Raw genomic sequence first — 17,885 nt, forward strand, 5'->3', positions numbered from 1 at the left:
GTCACGAGCCCGCTTGCCGCGCCTCACGCCAGTGCCCCGATGGCGCTGAGGGAGCGCGCGGTCACCGCTCCTGTGCGAGCCCCTGCCACAGGCAGCCTGCGCTTGGCTGCTCGCGAACCCGCTCTGCTTCCAGAGCTCATTCGCTTTAAAAAATTAAAACCTCCTCAGAAGGAGCAGATTTATTGCGCAGAGTCGCGGGCAGGAAGCAATTCTGACGCAGAGTTGGTTCCGCTTGTAACAGCCCCACCTGGTGCCTCGCCCTCAGCCCGGACAGCGGGAAAAGACCCCGGGGCAGAGACATTTGGGTCAGTTGTTAGAGGATTTTTATTGATGGGAGCAAACAGTTCATGTGTTTCAGTGAAATTTATAGAAGTTTGAAAAGGAAGGAACATGCTATGTCTAGTAAACGTGTGACATTATCGCTGAAATCAGCCATTTTTCCCTGGCTAGAGGATTCTAGTAACCATTCGAACAGAGATTAACCAGTTCTCATAATTTTTACAGGCATTAAATAACTCAAACAAGAACAAAAAGGGTTTAAATGTGTCTGAAAATTCATATTGAGTTTCTCAAGAACAATATTTTGGAGACTTTCCAAAATTCAGAAAACTATTTTTCTTTTTAGCATGATTATTTCTAAGACTTCCACAGAGGAGCTGACACTGTATTTTACATGAGACATCTGGGCCACAGAGCAGCATTAATAGCTTAAATGAAGGCATGTAAATGCTAAAAACCAAAAACTGAGAATGAATGTAGTTTATTCTAGGAAAATGCATGGATGCATTGTGTTTGATTTTTATCTGTAATTAGTGGATTATCTGCTTTCTTCCACATCAAAAGATTTTTATATACTCCTTTATTGCTCTAGCACCCAATTTTCTCCCTTTCTTTCGTTTTTACTTCACGCTTGGCTTCAGACACGTAAAAAATATGCAGGAGCATCAGAACAAAGATCCAGGTCTTTTAAACATTTTACATTGGTGATATTCAAAGAGAGAGACACACTGCATTATCCTGTGATACACATCACACACTGGCTCTGGCTGTCCTTATTCACTGGTTAAGTGAAAACTGATGAAGTGAAAAAAGTCCCTGAGTCAGCATCTTGACTGGCAAAGTCAAGAAACTTTGATCTCATACTATCACAGCTCCAAATGCTATTATTTAAGTCCTGAGTAACTTTGATTTGTACTAAAAATAGAGGTGGAGTTCTGCACGTTATCCTTTTATGACCTGTCATAAAACTCAGCTTTGATGCAAAAATCAAAACAGCAGGTCTTTCTCTCCACTTGACATGCCACAGAAGTAGCTGGGTTTGCTTCGTTGCTCGCTCCATAGTCATATCAAGCACATTTTGAAGTTTGCCAAGATATGAGAATAGAAGGGATATTATGCAGAGGGTTGATATCCCAGTTACAGTTTCTTGCCGTGGTACAAAGCTCCAGCATGAACTCTTGCTGGAGGCCTTCACAGGTGAGCACCTTGCTTAGAATAGAATGGGCAGAAGTTTGGGCTGCTAGCCCTGAAGGCTCAGGGTATCAAAAATGCCAGACTGTTAGCAAGGAAATCAACTACTAATGTTTTAAACCTTCTCACTGCTTCAGTGTATGTAATTGAGTAGTTTAATCATATTAATATCAAAGAATTAAATGTATTTTTATGGCTATTAGCTCAGGATAAATATAAAGGTGTTTTCTAGTAGGCTCTAAGTGTGGCACTTTACATTATATTTTCCCCTCCAAGGAACCTTGTCTTCCATAATTTTATAAGACCTCTCCTCTTGTTTTCTAGAGGAAAGAGCTCATACTACAGCGTTCCATTTACCATGACCACTGGCAAACAAACAATGTATTTTTTTATGGTCAAAATTTCCAGCAACTGCTGAACTCCACAATTGTCTGCCTTAGGAACTGAGCCGGTGGGCTGGGATACAGAGAGAATTATGTCTGTTCATGCCAGAGAACATTGCTTGTCTTAAATGCACCGTTTCCCTCAGGCCATCACCTGGACTACCAGTTCATTCCCCAAATCTCCCCTGCCTTTCATCAGTCACTTATTAAATCACTGTTTCTTCAACAGGAAGCCAAATAAATCACTGTTCACTCTGAATATAGGATGGTTCATGTTTAGAGTATTTATTGTGGCAAAACAATTAATAGATTTCTTTTGAAAGATTTTTCCATGTTTAGGAACAAATGGACTCTATGTGAAGAGGGGAAAACTATCTTGTTTTGGAAAGAACACTGACTAAGGACACATGCAAAGTTCAAACATCTTTTAAATAGTTTTCTCCCAAAATGTATCATTAGTTTTGTTCAGCTTTTCTAGTTTGTAAACAACTATGTAATCAATGAAAATATATTTAGCCTACCTTTAAAAAGATGTTTCCAGTATTAAGTGATAATAATAGTAAAATCATATGCAAGACAAAAATATTAAGATCTAGCATGCTTGTCCCTTAACAAGTTCTATTCCAAAATTATGTTACATATATTAAATTCAACTTTGTAAATGTTCGTAATCTCAAATCTTTGAGTAGTCAGACAGTGACAAAAAATTGTTAAGAAACTGGACAACCTTTCTGTATTGTGAATGCTATTCATTTCAAATGTTACTTGCTAGTAAAGTGCTGTTACAAGCAAAATGAAATTGTTAGTGTCTATTGAAAGAAGATGACATTTTAGTAATATTCAAATTGTACTTGTTTTTGGCAAATAGTTAAAAGCATAGACATGTTTGTTTAACCACCCAAAACTAATTCAGTATAAATAACATTGGTTTCAATAATTCTATGCTAAAAGGCACATACTAATGTTCCAGCAGTTCTTTCAAGTGAGCTTTTGTATGTAGAGTTTTAATTGTGCTTTTCAATAGTTACTGATTCAGTATGACCTTGAAAGTGACATTTGTGCATGTCTAAAATACCTTCTCACAAATGAATCTCACACTCTGAAGGTGTAATTTTGTTAAGATTAAGATTATATGTATCTATATAACTATGCTTGTTGATCTCTATAGATCTACATAGATATACACATATACATATATTCATACATACACACACAAAAGGGCTTCTTCTGGAACAGCAGCAGAAAGTGCAGTCTATACTTTTTTGACTTGTCTTCATAATAGAAAGTTCAGGTATGAATTGTCTAGGGATTCGTGAGATCCAAGGGATTATTTGTGATACTGCATATGTCCCATATTACTCTCTTTCCTTACAGGCTGCTTCAAGCTCACTTCACTTCCAGAAGAGATGATTGGCAAATTATTTTCCATGTGATACTGAATAAGATGACCCACACTATCAAATACATGATCTTTGGTTCTCACCTAGTGGAAGAAGCAAAAGAAAATATTTAAGGTTAGATTGTGCTTATAACCGGTTGGACATGAGGCTAACACATTCAAATCAAAAGGCACTTAAGCCACTGAACTCACTTGAGCAGATCATTAGGCTGTAGACAGCAATTCAAATCTATCCTTTGGCCCACCATTAGCTCACAAGAAAAGTAGTGGTAAAGTAAAAAGATTGTATGTCAAACTGGGCTGATCATGCACAGGGGAATGAAATAACCTTTTTTTTTTTCTCCACAGAAGAGATATCTTTCCCTAAATCCCACTGAGGATTACTTTTTTGATTTACTCTCTCCTCAGAAATGTCACTCAAGACTGTTCTTCTGAACAGAAGAAAGTAGAATTGAAGTGACAACAAACCTTTTTTTGCATCCAGAAATTCATAATTAAGGATAGGGTTATTTTTTCCTAGCACTAACGGTTCGCAGGATGTGTTTAATTATCAGCACCTGGACTAACAGTATTTAAGTTCCTCACTGCTACTTCCACAGGGTACTTCAGTGCTTATGAGTTTTTGAGCTTTCAAACCTATTGCAGCCACTGGCTATATTTAAATTAACCTGGATGAAATCAAATGAGTTCCACTTCATGGAATGCACCCATGCATTTTGATTGAAATATCTGAGCAGCACTGAAATTTCATTATATGAAATATTCATACCTTGCCCTCAGGATCCACCAAGAGTAGATGCTTTGCCTGCCCTCCCTGAAGTCCACTGAGGACATACTGACCGGGTGAGGTTGTGCTTTCTCGTACCAGAAAATCCCCGTCGTTGACTAAGAGGCTCTCTGCTGCTTTCCTGTTCAATTTGCCATGGTAACAATCTTCATTCTTTAGCTGTTGCTTTATTTGTGGCAGAGCACAGAGACCAGCTGCGTTGCTTGTGGCACTCTGCTGAACAGGTTCCGGTAACTCTAAAATTAAATGAAAGGGAATGTATTGGACACTTCACCTAAAACTTCATCCTAAAAGGATGCAAGCCAATATCTTTAATAGCTTTTAAAAAATTCAAACAATTCAGTCTTGAAGCAAACCAACCTTACAGACTGTAAGAATATGCACACATGAATGCTCATGACCCTCCAGTGCATTAGGCAAAATTATCACACCACCTCTTCCCCTACCTTAGATGGGAAAGCCTTTGGTCGCTAGGCAACAGGGATTAGAAAGAGGAATTTTTCTGATGCTGTACTCGTTTGGGGTTTTATTTCTTTGTATTAAAAAGTCAAATTTTCCCTGTAAAAACAAGATTTTTGTTGGCTTTTTAGCTGTATTTTTTTCCCTTAAGATCTTGTTTTTCCGTCTTCCTTAACAAGCTCAGAAGAGATTGTCACAGATCATTGGGAGAGTCATGTTGAGTGGCTCCAGCTATGTGCAGGAATGTAAGACAACATAGCCAATGTAGCCAGAAGGGAAGGATTACAGCATGATGCATTTGCTGTTAAAAAATGAACAATTACCAAATGTACTAAAAAAACTGGGTGGTTTGGGATATAGCCAGTCAGACTGCAAATGATTCACAGGCAGGATTCTTCTAAGGAAAATATGAGGATACCACTTCTTCAATGGAATTGTGCAACCTAAGGCTCCTCAGGATATAGGCAGTTCCTTTTAGAGCATGATGCAGTCCCAAGTTGGAAATGTCTCAATGGTCACAGATTTCTTTATTGTTTTTCCTTTATTGTCCAGTCCTTTCTCCACTTTCTTGTGTGGAGCCAACTCTGACAGAGAAAACACTCAGTGGGAAACCATAAAAGGCAAAGCTAATAAAGTATATTCAATAATAAGGACAATCAGTAGCAACTATATTATCATTTAATGGATATCCACCACTTTGAGTCCATAAATCAAGTTTGGACATACATTTAATTGATACCACAGATCAAACAGTTCAATTTAGAAATTATTGGATGAGATTCAATGGTCACTTATGGAAGAACTGAGAAAAGACATTCACAATAATCCTACTTTAATAACCTTGCATGCTCCTGCCTGTGAAGCAAAGGCATCTGAGGTCATTTCCACCTTAGAGTGGTTAAGACCTTGAACATACAGGAGAAGCCTCTTCTTCGAGGCAATGTGCAGCCCCAAGCTCCTATCATCCTAAAGACTTGCTTTTTAATACCTGTGGCACTCTATTCATTGTCATCAATGAACTGCAGAAAATGAAAGGTTACTCTGCTTTTTTACCATCACTATTTCTGCTCTTTAATCCCTTTTATCTTGAATCTAACAAGGAAAAAGAACAACCAGGATAGATTTCTTTCCCCCATCTTTTCTACAGTTCTTCTGGGAAACCAGAAATTTCTTCTGCATGCAGAGAAATGAGAATCCCCCCTCCTTCCAGCGCTTAGAGAGGTACGGCATCACAATGGGCACCTACTGGCCTGGCGCAGAGGGCTCCCAGGGATCTGTGCTGTTGCTGGACCTCGGGCTGCGCAGGCTGCAGACTGCAGGGACTGGGTGTTGATGTAACATGGATCATCAAAGAGATCTGCTTTGTAGGCAGGTTTCAATGAGGGTGCCTCTTTTATTGTCTTCTGTGATCTCTCATCACCATTACCTGCAATCAGTATATAGTATGCACAGATTTCCTTTTTTTTTTTAAACTTGGCTTTAAGTAACTGTAAAAGCTGAAATAGTAATGATGCTCTTCTTTATAGCCCACTAAAGTAATTCAGAAGGAAAATAAAAATGCAAATGAACTTATTTTTCCTGATGTCTAGAAACCACCAGGTCCAAAAGTAATCAGAATGAAGTTTTCAGAAATGTTCTGCACCGGTCCAGTTCTGCTTTGATCAATGTCAGCAGTGAACCCCCCACAGACTGGAAAGAAATTAATACATATGCCTCTTCAGAAACACAAACCATACACGTTATTTGTTGCAAAACCCTTTCCTTCCCCTCTGCACCACAAAAAGAGCTTGTGGGAAGCTGAGCAATTCTCTGTCTTGCTATTCTGGTGGAGAAGGGAGAGATGGAGGAGATTGGTGCTTTGAGGCTCTGCCTGGAGAGCCCAAGCCACATCTGTCAGGTTAGGATCCAAGCCTAGGAACAGGCGAACAGAATATCCCCTGCAGGGTATGAAAATAATAGCACTTCAGCTAGCCAAATAGCAGGCATATTTTTGCTCTTCAACAAACGTTTTATTCATAGATCTATTCATTCATTCTTTTATTTGTTCTCCCTCTCTTTGTAGAAACTCTTTGATTCTCCTTTCCTCGAATTGGAAATAACACAAGAAACTGAAGTATCCCCTACAGACAGTGTAATGGATCACTTCAGAGCCATGCAGGTAGGAATTCAGAAAGGACCTCACTGTGCAGTGAAAGAGAGGAGCTGAGGAAATGTGCTCAGGGCATCAGCTGTGGCAAAGGAAGTCCAGAAAGGGATGGAGGCTGATGATCTCCTGGGGTCCCTCAGAGCAGACTTTGCTAAAGGCAAATTGATCCTGGGCACAAAGCTGCCTAAGGCAAGGGAAAGGCACAGTCACACTGAGAAACTAGGGATGCTGGAACCAAGGGGCCAGGCTCTGTTGGAAAAACCCGATGTTGATACTTTGGATCTCACTGAGCATTTGTAGGAGAAGGGATATATTCAGAGACTGATAAGTAATGAAGTATCCTCCTTTTTCAACTGGTATGAAGAAAGGGAATAAAACAAAGAGTATGAAAGAGAATAAAAAAAAACAAAAAACAAAGAGCTACTGTACAGTATCATGAGAAGTAAAATGAGTAAGTCTGCCAGCAGACATGAAGATAGATTAGTGGCCTTTAGAAAAGCTGTAAGGCTTTTTTGTCTGCCCTCCATCCAGGGAACTAAAAATGACCCACTAAGTAGAACACTTTTCACCATTGTATTGAAAGCCAAGGGGTAGCTCTTCCAGGCAGCCTGCCCTGGTTAATTTTGCATATGCATGAGAAGGAAATGAGAGTACATACCCACAGTTTTGTTTTCTTCTGGACAATTTTCATATATATTGATGAAGGTTGGGCTGCCTGTCTGTAGAAAAATTTTAAAATCAGTCACATAAAGTAGTCCCCTAGAAAAACTCAGGTAACTTCAAAACATCCATACATTAGTTAATAGACATACAGGTAATTAAACATGTTCTTCACTAAAAAAATCCCGTCTCCTCAAATAATATTTCACACTGATACTCTTTATTCTTTAGATGTCACATCTGGACTCCAATGTGATTCTCATAACTGCCAAGTTATATCTCTAATGTTTAGTATATATACAGTATAACTCCTAGGTAAGAAAACTCGAATTTTCTAATAAGTGTCCCTCATCATAAAATCAACTACGGGTATCATGGTTTGAAAGTGCAGTGGTTACTAAATTGTCTGAGCAGCACTGAAAGAGAAAGGAAAACCAAGAAGTAACACCCCATGGGAAAAAGGCATTTGCATTTACATGCAGGGTAATTCCTTGCAACAGCACTGGTGAGCATCAGGTGCAAACTCTGGATATAGTAAAAGATTTTTAGAATTAGAGAACTGCTGGGGACATGGGGACCTGATATGCAGAGTATGGTTCATGTCAGCAAAAAATGGATGGAGCAGTAGCACAGGAACACACAGCAGCCCTGGAGCAGTTGCCATCAAACACAAAAAACACCTGGGAGCAGCAAATTTTTAGACAGAACCAACTGGATTCCAGCAGGCACATCTGAGTGTGCTCCCTCTGAGCAAAGTGGTGGTGCCTTCTTTCCTGTGTGAGGAAAGGATGAGACTCCCAAGGCCTCACACAGCAGACTCTGAAATCTGTGCAGCCAGTCTGAACTTGGCTTGTTTTACTCCTTGATTGGTTTTTATTTCCCACTATGCCAAACAACAGCCACAGATATATTTTGCTGATTTAACAGAGCTTCTTGAATCAATCCAAGAGTAATGAATATTGTATACATATTGCAATCACTCAATGTTGTATGTATAAGTTGTAGAGCATAATGGACAGGATGAAATATTAATTAGATCACAGAATAGGGAGCCAGGAGGTCCCAGATTTTGCAGATGTTCTCTCCAACAAGCCATTTCAATTGGTATCTATTTTCTTCTCAGAGCTAATGAGTGAACAAGGGAATATTACTTGGTCTCCTGAAAGTACTCTAAGGACAAACCAGTTAATATTCAGAAAGTGCTTTGGGATTCAATTATGTACTAAGCATCATTAAATCTAGCCTAAAAAAAAACTTTTCCCAGGATAATCAGGACCTGGTTCTGATGTTAATGCCATGCTTTAACACCACAGAAACATTTTATTATTCATTCCCATAATAGGCAGTGAATATTTATCTCAGCAGATGCTGTACTTACTGAGCAATACTGCTTTTTGCACTGGACGGGACACTTGGCCCTTGGGTCTGTCTGCACTTTCATTCGCATGTCTAACACTCCACCGGTGGGAGGCTCCTTCCCTGGAATTTCATTGTAATATTCATGATGATCCTCCCTCTCCTGTGAATTCCCAGATGATCCATTAGCATTTGCTGCCTCACTGAAAAAAATATGGGGGGGAAAAAAAATGAAGCTTCTGATGTAATCAATTGCTTTCTAGTGTAGGCAAACATCCCCAGTGTCTGCACAACGCACAATACACAGATCCGCCATATGGAGGCTGTAAAGGGCTTTGGGCCGGAACTTTCAGAGCTGTTTATTTTTCCAGTTACTTCTTCCTGAATTAAAAATAGTCATGACAGTCTGGGGCAAAGGGAGCTACAGTCATTTCATTAGCACCAGGCAGCCCAGATATATTTTCAAGTCAAAGAAAAGGTAAGAGGAATCTACTGAAACTTTAAGAATTCCAATGCATTGTTCATTAAGGTATCCAAAATGCTGACCATAAAACTAATTCTTATGGCTTCTTGACTAAACTCTATAAATCTAGAGATTGCTGCGGGGCGGCCAGACTTCAAGAGAAAAATTAAAACCTCATAGCATGTAGTCAGACAAGCCTGAAACTGTTTTCCACAATCAATGTTCTGGCTCAGCTTGAAGAGAACACTGAATGACATGAAGGAGAGCACACAATGTCTTTTTTGAGCTAAACAGAATGATGATAGTTTAAATGTACAGCTGATACACTGCAAAACAACTAGGTGCTTCCTGTACTGTCTCCGGTCCCAAAATAAAAAAAAATCATCTCAAATCTTACTTCTCTGATTAACAAGAGTATAATTGGATGAAAGGCCATGAGCAGGAAAGAGATAAAGTTCAAGTAGTTGATTATGTGATATGCAGTGCAAGTATTTGATTATGTGATTCATAGTAGTTTGGAAGGGAGTGACTCATTCACACAGCAATATCCGACTCCTCTGCCTGAGGACCATTCTCGGAGGCTGGCTGTGGGTTATGCTCAAGGAGGAAATCTAATTACCCTCTTCCATTTCTCCCTGCTCCTATGCTGCTTGTGACATAACCTAGCAGGATTTCTTAGGAAAGAAAGGCTTTTCCTCTGGTTCTTTTCCCCAGGAAAAACAGACCAGTTTTAGCAGTGGAATGGCAAAAACCACCATATACACATTGAAATAAATATAAACTGGAGTTGCATTCATGCAATAAAACCAGCTCTGCTGTGATGCATTAGGCCCTGTTCCAGTGACACTGCCTGCTCAGGACTCCTGTGCTCAGGACTCCTGTGCTCAGGGTGCAGGTAAGCAGTGCCACAGCTTTACCTACTCATGGGAAGTAGCAGGCAATCAAATTTGGTGTTACAGTAAAAAGAAGCCTGAAAAAAATAGGCATGGCTAATCTGTGAGGAGAGCCACAAATTAGAGCAAGAATTGTGTCCCCCGTGCAATGGAAGAAGGGTAATTGAAATGGGGAATTGTGGTCCAGAAACCAATCTAGGCCCTGTATTTCGGGCAATGTGCAGAGGACAGGGCTTCACACTTTAACATGCCAGGTGGTGGCTGTGTTTATTTGAGTTCAGGAGGCTGATGTAAGTCATGCCAGGTGAAAACTGAGGCTGCTGCCAGAACATGAGCAGAATAGCAGAAAGGTGAATTAAAATGGCTTTTTTCCCTAACACACACTTTCCACAGCTGCAGCAAGCTTAAACTTGGCACAGGTCAGGACTGAGCTCAGTCTCTGTGAGTGTGTCTGCTATTTATAGAGCTGAACTTACTTGGGCAGAGTAATTTGAACATTTGTTCTACTTGCATGACTTAAAATAAGGCTGCTTTATCTAAGGAACAATGCAGCTTAATTCTGTGTTCTGCACCTGTACAAATGTCACAAAAATCAATGGAGTTCACTGGAATAAGCTAATTTTGGTATCTTACATGCTGCACATACAGACATACATTTGAGTTATCCTATGTCCAGAAAGCATATTCAAAGCATCTTACTTATGGATCATTCTTTGTAGTGTATTGTTTTCCTGAAAAGTACTAAAGAGAAGGAAACTGCCCATTAAGTGACTGAGAATGTGCTGACCTTTCATTAGATGTAACCAGGCTAGATGGGTTCTTCAGGTACTGTCTGAACCGGAGCTCAAAAGCCTGCCCTATGGTGTTGATCACCTCCTGTGCCATCCCATTGGGACATTCCAGGATGTGGCATGCTGAAAAGAGACACCTTACTTTAATTAAGTAAATGCAGTTTATACCAGAAAGTAGAGATTGCTATAGTGCAATAAGCTATATTGCTTATAGCAAGGCTCCTAGCCCTTCATGGAGCCAGCAGCTAGTATGCTTTAGTCTGACCTGCAGATTCCCACTTCATTGCACAAAGAACACGACATTTAAAGCCACAGCCTGCATACTATTACCCCTATACATACAGCAAAGCCAGAAATTGTACAGAGTATTGAGCTGAGTTCAGCAGCGTCTTTATTTTGAAACTCAAACAATTCCTTGTTACAAATAAAGCAATCATATAAACACATATAACAATTGGAAACTTGTTTCAATACCTCTCTGATTGACAGGGTCTTTTGCTACATATGCCACGTAGTCTGTTGTATCCTACAGGAAAGAGGACAACAAATGTCTTGAACATTGTAATTATGAACAACCCTACTACCACAGCACAGCAATTGCATATAGACAGATAGATTTTTAGCTTTAAAACACACGCTTCTTTCAGGGAAAAACAACCAGAGGTACTAGCAAAGTGAGCTAAGCAAAATATCAATGACACACTGGTGGCTGTCATCACAGTAATTGTCCCACATTCTTTTTCTTCTAAAATATACGCTAGACCATTTGTCATTCTTTGGGTCTTCAATAAACCGTGTATTCAATTCCAGCTCTGCAACAGGAGTAGAAACACAACTGGTGCCTCATCAGCAGGCAGTGCTGCTCCTTCCACTGCTCCCGTGGAGCTCACAGCCTTTCCCATGTAACACATCGGGGCTCTGTGACTGCTGCTCACAGCTTTTGGCTGGCACAGTCCTTACCAGAATCAATGGAAGATAAAATAGCGCTAACATACTGCAAAGGACAAGTTTCCAGTATTCCAAATTTGTAGCAATAAGATTGAGTTTTGAAGGCATCTTAGAGAAAAGTTGAACTTTAAAATTACGCAGAATAAAATGAGTATCTGATCTCAATTGCTCCTGCCCAATTTTAGTCTGGCTACAATCAGGTTAAATTACCCTGGATCTCAAAGCTGCTGCTGAGATCAGACAACCTCAGTATAATCAGTTTTCTGTTTCTGATTCTCTTTCTAGCCAGCACTGAAATAATCTTCTTTTTCTAATCAAATTGAAAAGGGAACTGGAATAGAAAAATTAACATTTCTAATGATACCGCAAAAGCAAAGAGTGGCTTGATATTTCAGTGTTATAGTCAAATTGGTGAGGTAATGAATAACATTCTTTTAATTATTAAAGATGCATTTTGTTATTTTGGATCTTTAAGGTGGGACAGGGAAAATGCAATTCACAGCTTAAAGGCATGGTTCTCTTGAGGGAAGATGCAATCAGCTGGCAGGAAACAAGGCCCCATTTGCAATATGCACAAGAACAATCATTTAATAATTCACAATGAATGACACAAGAGGCAGGTCTTAGGGCCAGCAGAACTTGCCCTAGATATTTTTTTTAATCTCTAAAGTTAATATCACTAAAGCAAGGCAAGCTAAATATTTCCTATGTGTCTAGTGAACTCAATATCCTTCCTTTTCCTTTCAAGTTTTCCTTAACGTTCATAAATATTTCAGGATAGATATTTTAAAATAAATTAGATCTAGGGAGTGACTAGAAACTAAAGTAACTGGAGCAGCACCTTCTATTTTTTATGTCTTTTTAATGTTTATATAGATGCCTGGATGATTTTGCTCTAAAATAAAACCAGAATAGGCTTAATTATCAGGCAGACTAGTGCTACTCCTTCACAGCCCAGAACAACACTGAACTTCAATTAGACCCTGAATGTGGGGCAGGTTGAGACAGGTCCTGTGGAAACTACTTCCCGTTTTAAATGTTAAACAGAATTTTGAAAAAATTACCTGAACAAGACAACAAAATTTCCCCTTATGTGAAGGGCCACTAGATTTACAGTTACCACTGATGAGCAAGACCTCTATTTTACCTATCCTCCCAATAAGAAGTACCAGCAGCTGCTCCACCAAGCCCATTTCCTGCAGCTCATCTGTGTGCATGCACATCTCTTACCGGCTCTGCCATTGAGCACTGACCAAGCCCAGCCCTGTGTAGCCTCTGAAATCTGAAGTCACTGTGCAAGACCAGTGCAGGATAATGATGTAAAAAACACTAAAAAAAGGTAAACAAGCCCTAAGGAGTTACTTATCCAACCCAGATAGATGCATTTCCTGCTTACAATCGTTACAGTAAAGAGCCTGGAATAGAATAAAAACCCTTTGACTTGAAAACATCCATGACTGCACGGCAGTAACGCTAGGAAGGACAGCCTTTTCTGCAGGAAGAAGGTGGTTATGCCACATCTGTCTCATAGGAGCTGTTTGCTTGAGTCAAAGCTAATCTAAAAATTTAGAGGTGCCAGTGCTGACAGCTTTTATGACAGGTATTGGATCACAGGGACCACTGAACTGACCAATTCCTATCTTCACATTCTTCTTTTTCAATCCTCAAGTCAGAGGGCTTTTGAATGGACTGACGCTCACTGATGGGCAACAGGAAAGTTAACTATGTATCTGTAAAATATGCACTGAGTCACTATTCCATGTTTCCTTTTCAATGTCAGTCCCCCAGTTTTCTTGTATTACTGCTCATGATCCAGAAGTGCAGCGTACTCTGTTAGTGTTTGTGGAAGGAAAGAACGAAGCAAAGTATTTGCAGGTAACAATTATTACATGAGTTCATTATGCCTGCAGAAGTATATTTTATAAATCAATACTTACTGGGTCACCTCCAGAAGCAAATGAGATGGACTGCATGTGATGGTTGGCAATAATCTGAAAAGCGTAACAGGCTAATTAAACATGCTCTTGGGCCACACATTAGAAGACATCAGAACATATGTCTTTATAGAACAAGCAAGTAAATTTAAATTCATAACAATCCCATTTATTAATTTATGCATGTATCATTTAGGAAGGAAAGAGATGAAAATAGGAATATTTTTGAGACTACTCATTCATGTTTAGCAATGTCTAGATCCCTGGGTAATCTTCCTTAAAGGGTCTTTAGAATGAATTCAACCACCAACTTCTAATTGTACCAAATAGGAAGGAAAACCTGGTGTCCTAATCCCCTCCCAGGATGTGCAATGGACAGGAGACCTCTGCACTACAGACAAACCCCTAAGGGCTCCTTGATGCTCAGCATGGCACCAGCTCAGTGCAGCATTCCTCAGAGCCAGTGAGCCAAAATGACCTCCCTGATGTTCCCTTGCTCCAGCTTGGAGCAAAACCTGCTGCTGGCCCGGGGTGAGATCACCCAGGGAGCAATACTAACAGCTGAGGGAGGAATTAGGTGGGCAGGACAAAGATCCTCATCACAGCTGCCAAGAAGGAAGGGAGCACAGCCCAGTTCCAAGGAAACCCAGGCTCTCAGGAACACACCTCAATGGAGCCTAGAGACTTCACACAGTATAATTGATTGTACATATGTATTATCCAGCTGTAAAATATCTTTGAATGACACCAAAGCCAAGCTCTGACTTAATACCTATATCTATTTTCTTTTCCTCCTAGGACTTGTCAGAAACTACAGTCAGTACTGGTGCATTGTTTATTGGCACTTTACAGGCAAACACATCCAGAGAAACAGTTTGCCAAGTGCTCAAGGATCCCTCCCCGTGGAACACACCATCATGAACAAAAAGGACCTGTGCTGTATGTCAATTCCTCCAAAGTGTTTTCATTTTTAAATTCAGAGGCATCATGTAATTCAGCTTCACCAGGCATGCACAGGTTTGCTAAAGGGTACTGCATTCCCTTTGAAGGGCACTTCCTGCCCTCAGAAGCCACAAACGAGGACAAAACTGTAGCATGGAGAAAAGGACACTGATTACATGTATCCTACCTGCTGAGTGTCAGCATTAATCAAAGTGAGGCTGCTTGTTGAAATGGTCAGCTTTATATTCATGCCAGAAAACTGAAGGTTACTTTTGCCAAGTACAGAAGACAGAAACTTCACTGGAGGCTTTGAACAAAGAAAGAAAAGAAAGAGGCTGTCAGCCCAGTCTGTGAGGGGCAGAAACATATGAAAGTCAAGGAGGTTTTATGGTATCTTATTGAGACTTTCAATGGAGCAAGGATAATGGCTTGATCAAATGCAAATAGATCTTCTAACAAACATCAGCTCTGAATGCAATACTGGTAGGAATGGGTTTTATGTCAATAATGGGGAAAAAAATCCCAGTGAGCTAAATGTTATAGCCAGCACAGTAATTCAGAACGTGCAGTTTTCTTTCTGAACTCTTCTTTGTTTCCAGAGGATGAAGTGTTTCTGGGTAAAGCAAGAAATTCTCTCATGTATTCCTCTTTCAGAAGCAAGTTCATTCCTCTTGAGCTCCACAGTTACAGAAGGAAATCTGTACGTTCTGCTGGACATAACTCAACAGTAACCACTGATGTTGCCCCTCACTGCATCCCAGCTATTTCATAAAATCCATTAAACACTGCCATTTTAGTTTAATGTGTTTATTTATATATATATATAAATAAGCAGCAGATAACCTTCCGGTGAATTAGCTCCTCTTGCAAACCAAAAAAAAAAACAACAACCCAATTCCAATAGTTTAGCAGCCAAAGCCTAAAACTTGTAAAGAACCATGCGCTGCAAGGGCTGGTAGAAGCAGGAACTCTGGGCAAAGCATTAATACTGAGAAAAATAAAGTAGGGCAGAGCCTCAGCCCCAAACCAAACAGGCTAAACACCCTGTTACAAGCACTTCCATGTTATCCAGGCTGAGTTCAGATGGATTAAAATGCACTAATTCCAGCATGGACTGAAGCCTGTTAGAGAATCATGTATCCAGCTAATCAAAAGCAGATATAGAAAAATAATTGCTGAGCTAAAACAGGATTTACCTTCCGCTTTTTTATAGCTCCATTTGTACCCGACACAGCTTCACACAGTCGGCTTATTGCTTCCCTGCAAATAAAAAAATACAGCACAAACTATTGGATCATTTCACATGCACCATCTGTAACAGAGCCAGCAGCTCTGCAATTTATTGTTATCGGCCCACTTATAAACTCTTAAATCTTCTGGAAGGTCTTTCATAGTTGTTTTTCTTTCTTCTTTCCTCCCACTGGTAAAAAAAAAATCCAGCCAAAAGAACTATTTAACAAAATACAGTGATTCAGCAGCCTGGTTTGGATTATTGTTCTTCATCAAACCTATCCATTTCACCTTAAGAAAATTTGTTTAATAAAAAACCTCAAAGGTAACTAACCAGAAGACAAGCAACCTAATACCTTCAAAGCCTTTTTCACAGAATGCTTAATAGGTCCCTTGCATGGCAGGAGGGGCTCTTCCCTACTTAATTCTTCCTATTTAGCACAGCAGGTGCACGCTGAGTGAGCCCAGCTGGGTTCTCTAATTGACTTTCTGGAGTTTTGGATTTCTTTTCTAAAAAAAAAAAAAAAAGCAGAAAAAAACCCAAACAACACCCCCCTAAAAACAAACCAAAAAAACAAACAAACAAACAAAAAAAAAAAACGCCAAAAAAACCCCAAAACAAAACAAAAAACAACAACAACAAAAAAAAACCACAATAACCTAAACAGCAGTGGAGCAGTGGGGATGTATAATCAGCTTCTCCAGTTCCTTTTCAGAGCTATCAATCCATATCTTTCCATCTCTTGTAGGAATTTCCCAAACTAGACCTTCTCTCTAGCCACCCATTCTCCTCTGCAGGTTCCTCTCAGCTCAGGCAGCAGAAGGGTAAGTCAAAAAACATGCACAGTGCTCATTTCTAGATGAAAGATAAATACACACAGAGTAACAGAGTGATGTGCTATGCCTGTTTTCCACACTTGAACAAGGCACATTCTGGCCTTTGCTCAGGCAAGTGACTGGTTTGGACATACAGCACAGCACTGATGGCCCTGGTCAAGGTTAGCACAGCAGCTGGGACAAAACCTTTCTGCTGGCAGTTACAGCCTTTTCCTCACTGATAGCTGCTGCTTTGAAGCCAAAGGGAAAGTGGTGCCTTACTGGGCTGGATGTGCTCAGCAAACTTCCATAGCCTTGCCGGGATATCCCGGTTGGAGCCACAGCCCCGGCATCTCCAGCTGCCCTAGCCCTGTCCCACAGGGGCTGTGGTCTTCTCAGGCTTAGGGTCCCATATTGGGCACTTCAAGCCTCAGCCTTTGTCTTGTAGCTGAATTCAGACTTATCTTCCAAGTTTGGGGTTTTGTTTGGTTCTGAAGGGGAAGGGAGTTTGTTAAATTGTCTGTTTCTATTATTAAATAATTATCCAAAGAGCTAATTAGGAAGTGAGCTGGTTGGGAAAGCTTGTCTGTTTCCAGATCCTGGCGTGTGTGTGGGAGGCAAACACCCCTGGCCTTCACCTACTGAGAAATATTTAGTCCAGAAGGGCTGAAAAGTATCAGGAGACCACACAATGACAAGAGGCTCCAGCCAGGTATGTCCCATGAAGCAGAGATGCCCAGTGAGGAGTGTGGTCCCCCCAGGACCCTGCAGATGAGAGAGGAAGTAAAGCCAGCCCAGCACAGGTGAGCCCCAGAGTCACTGCAGCCCCTGCTCCGCACCCCAGGGGCTGCCACACCAGTGGGCTGTGTGCTGGAAGCACTGAAGATCAGTGATACATACTGAGGGAGCACCCTGAGAAATTCAACCTGGATGCTGTCAAATGAATGGAGACCTCACCCACAGCAATATATAATTAATATTTTCTGAGTGAAAACATCAGGGAAGAAAAGGGGCCTCACCAGCCTTTTAAACACTGACCCTTCTTAACATTTAAGAGCAAAGTACTTCCCCCTACACAACTGAAAATATGTTTTTAAGCAAAGTTCTGATACCCTTCTTGGTTAGCTCCTGCTTTATTTAGCTGTTACCAGGAGGAAGGCCAAACACGACCAAAAAAAAAAAAAAAAAAAAAAAGAGAGAGAGAGGAA

General features: G+C 40.4%; 1 protein-coding gene across 4 annotated transcripts in view; it reads right to left on the reverse strand.

Annotated features, from left to right (window-relative positions):
- Positions 1–39: 39 nt before the first annotated feature.
- The window catches only part of SHC4 (SHC adaptor protein 4), a 31,856-nt gene continuing 14,010 nt past the window's right edge, over positions 40–17,885 (reverse strand). For all 4 annotated transcript variants that reach the window (XM_038147480.1, XM_038147481.1, XM_038147479.1 and 1 more), the window contains 10 exons: positions 15,828–15,891; positions 14,819–14,938; positions 13,693–13,746; positions 11,282–11,333; positions 10,804–10,930; positions 8,683–8,863; positions 7,303–7,363; positions 5,745–5,924; positions 4,022–4,275; positions 40–3,336 (listed from right to left, as the gene is read on the reverse strand). In XM_038147480.1, the coding sequence (XP_038003408.1) occupies positions 3,181–3,336; positions 4,022–4,275; positions 5,745–5,924; positions 7,303–7,363; positions 8,683–8,863; positions 10,804–10,930; positions 11,282–11,333; positions 13,693–13,746; positions 14,819–14,938; positions 15,828–15,891 (1,249 nt within the window). In that variant the 3' untranslated portion in view covers positions 40–3,180. The remainder of the gene's footprint in view (positions 3,337–4,021; positions 4,276–5,744; positions 5,925–7,302; positions 7,364–8,682; positions 8,864–10,803; positions 10,931–11,281; positions 11,334–13,692; positions 13,747–14,818; positions 14,939–15,827; positions 15,892–17,885) is intronic.

The sequence above is a fragment of the Motacilla alba genome, chromosome 10, assembly GCF_015832195.1.
Source record: "Motacilla alba alba isolate MOTALB_02 chromosome 10, Motacilla_alba_V1.0_pri, whole genome shotgun sequence".
Taxonomy (NCBI): domain Eukaryota; kingdom Metazoa; phylum Chordata; class Aves; order Passeriformes; family Motacillidae; genus Motacilla; species Motacilla alba.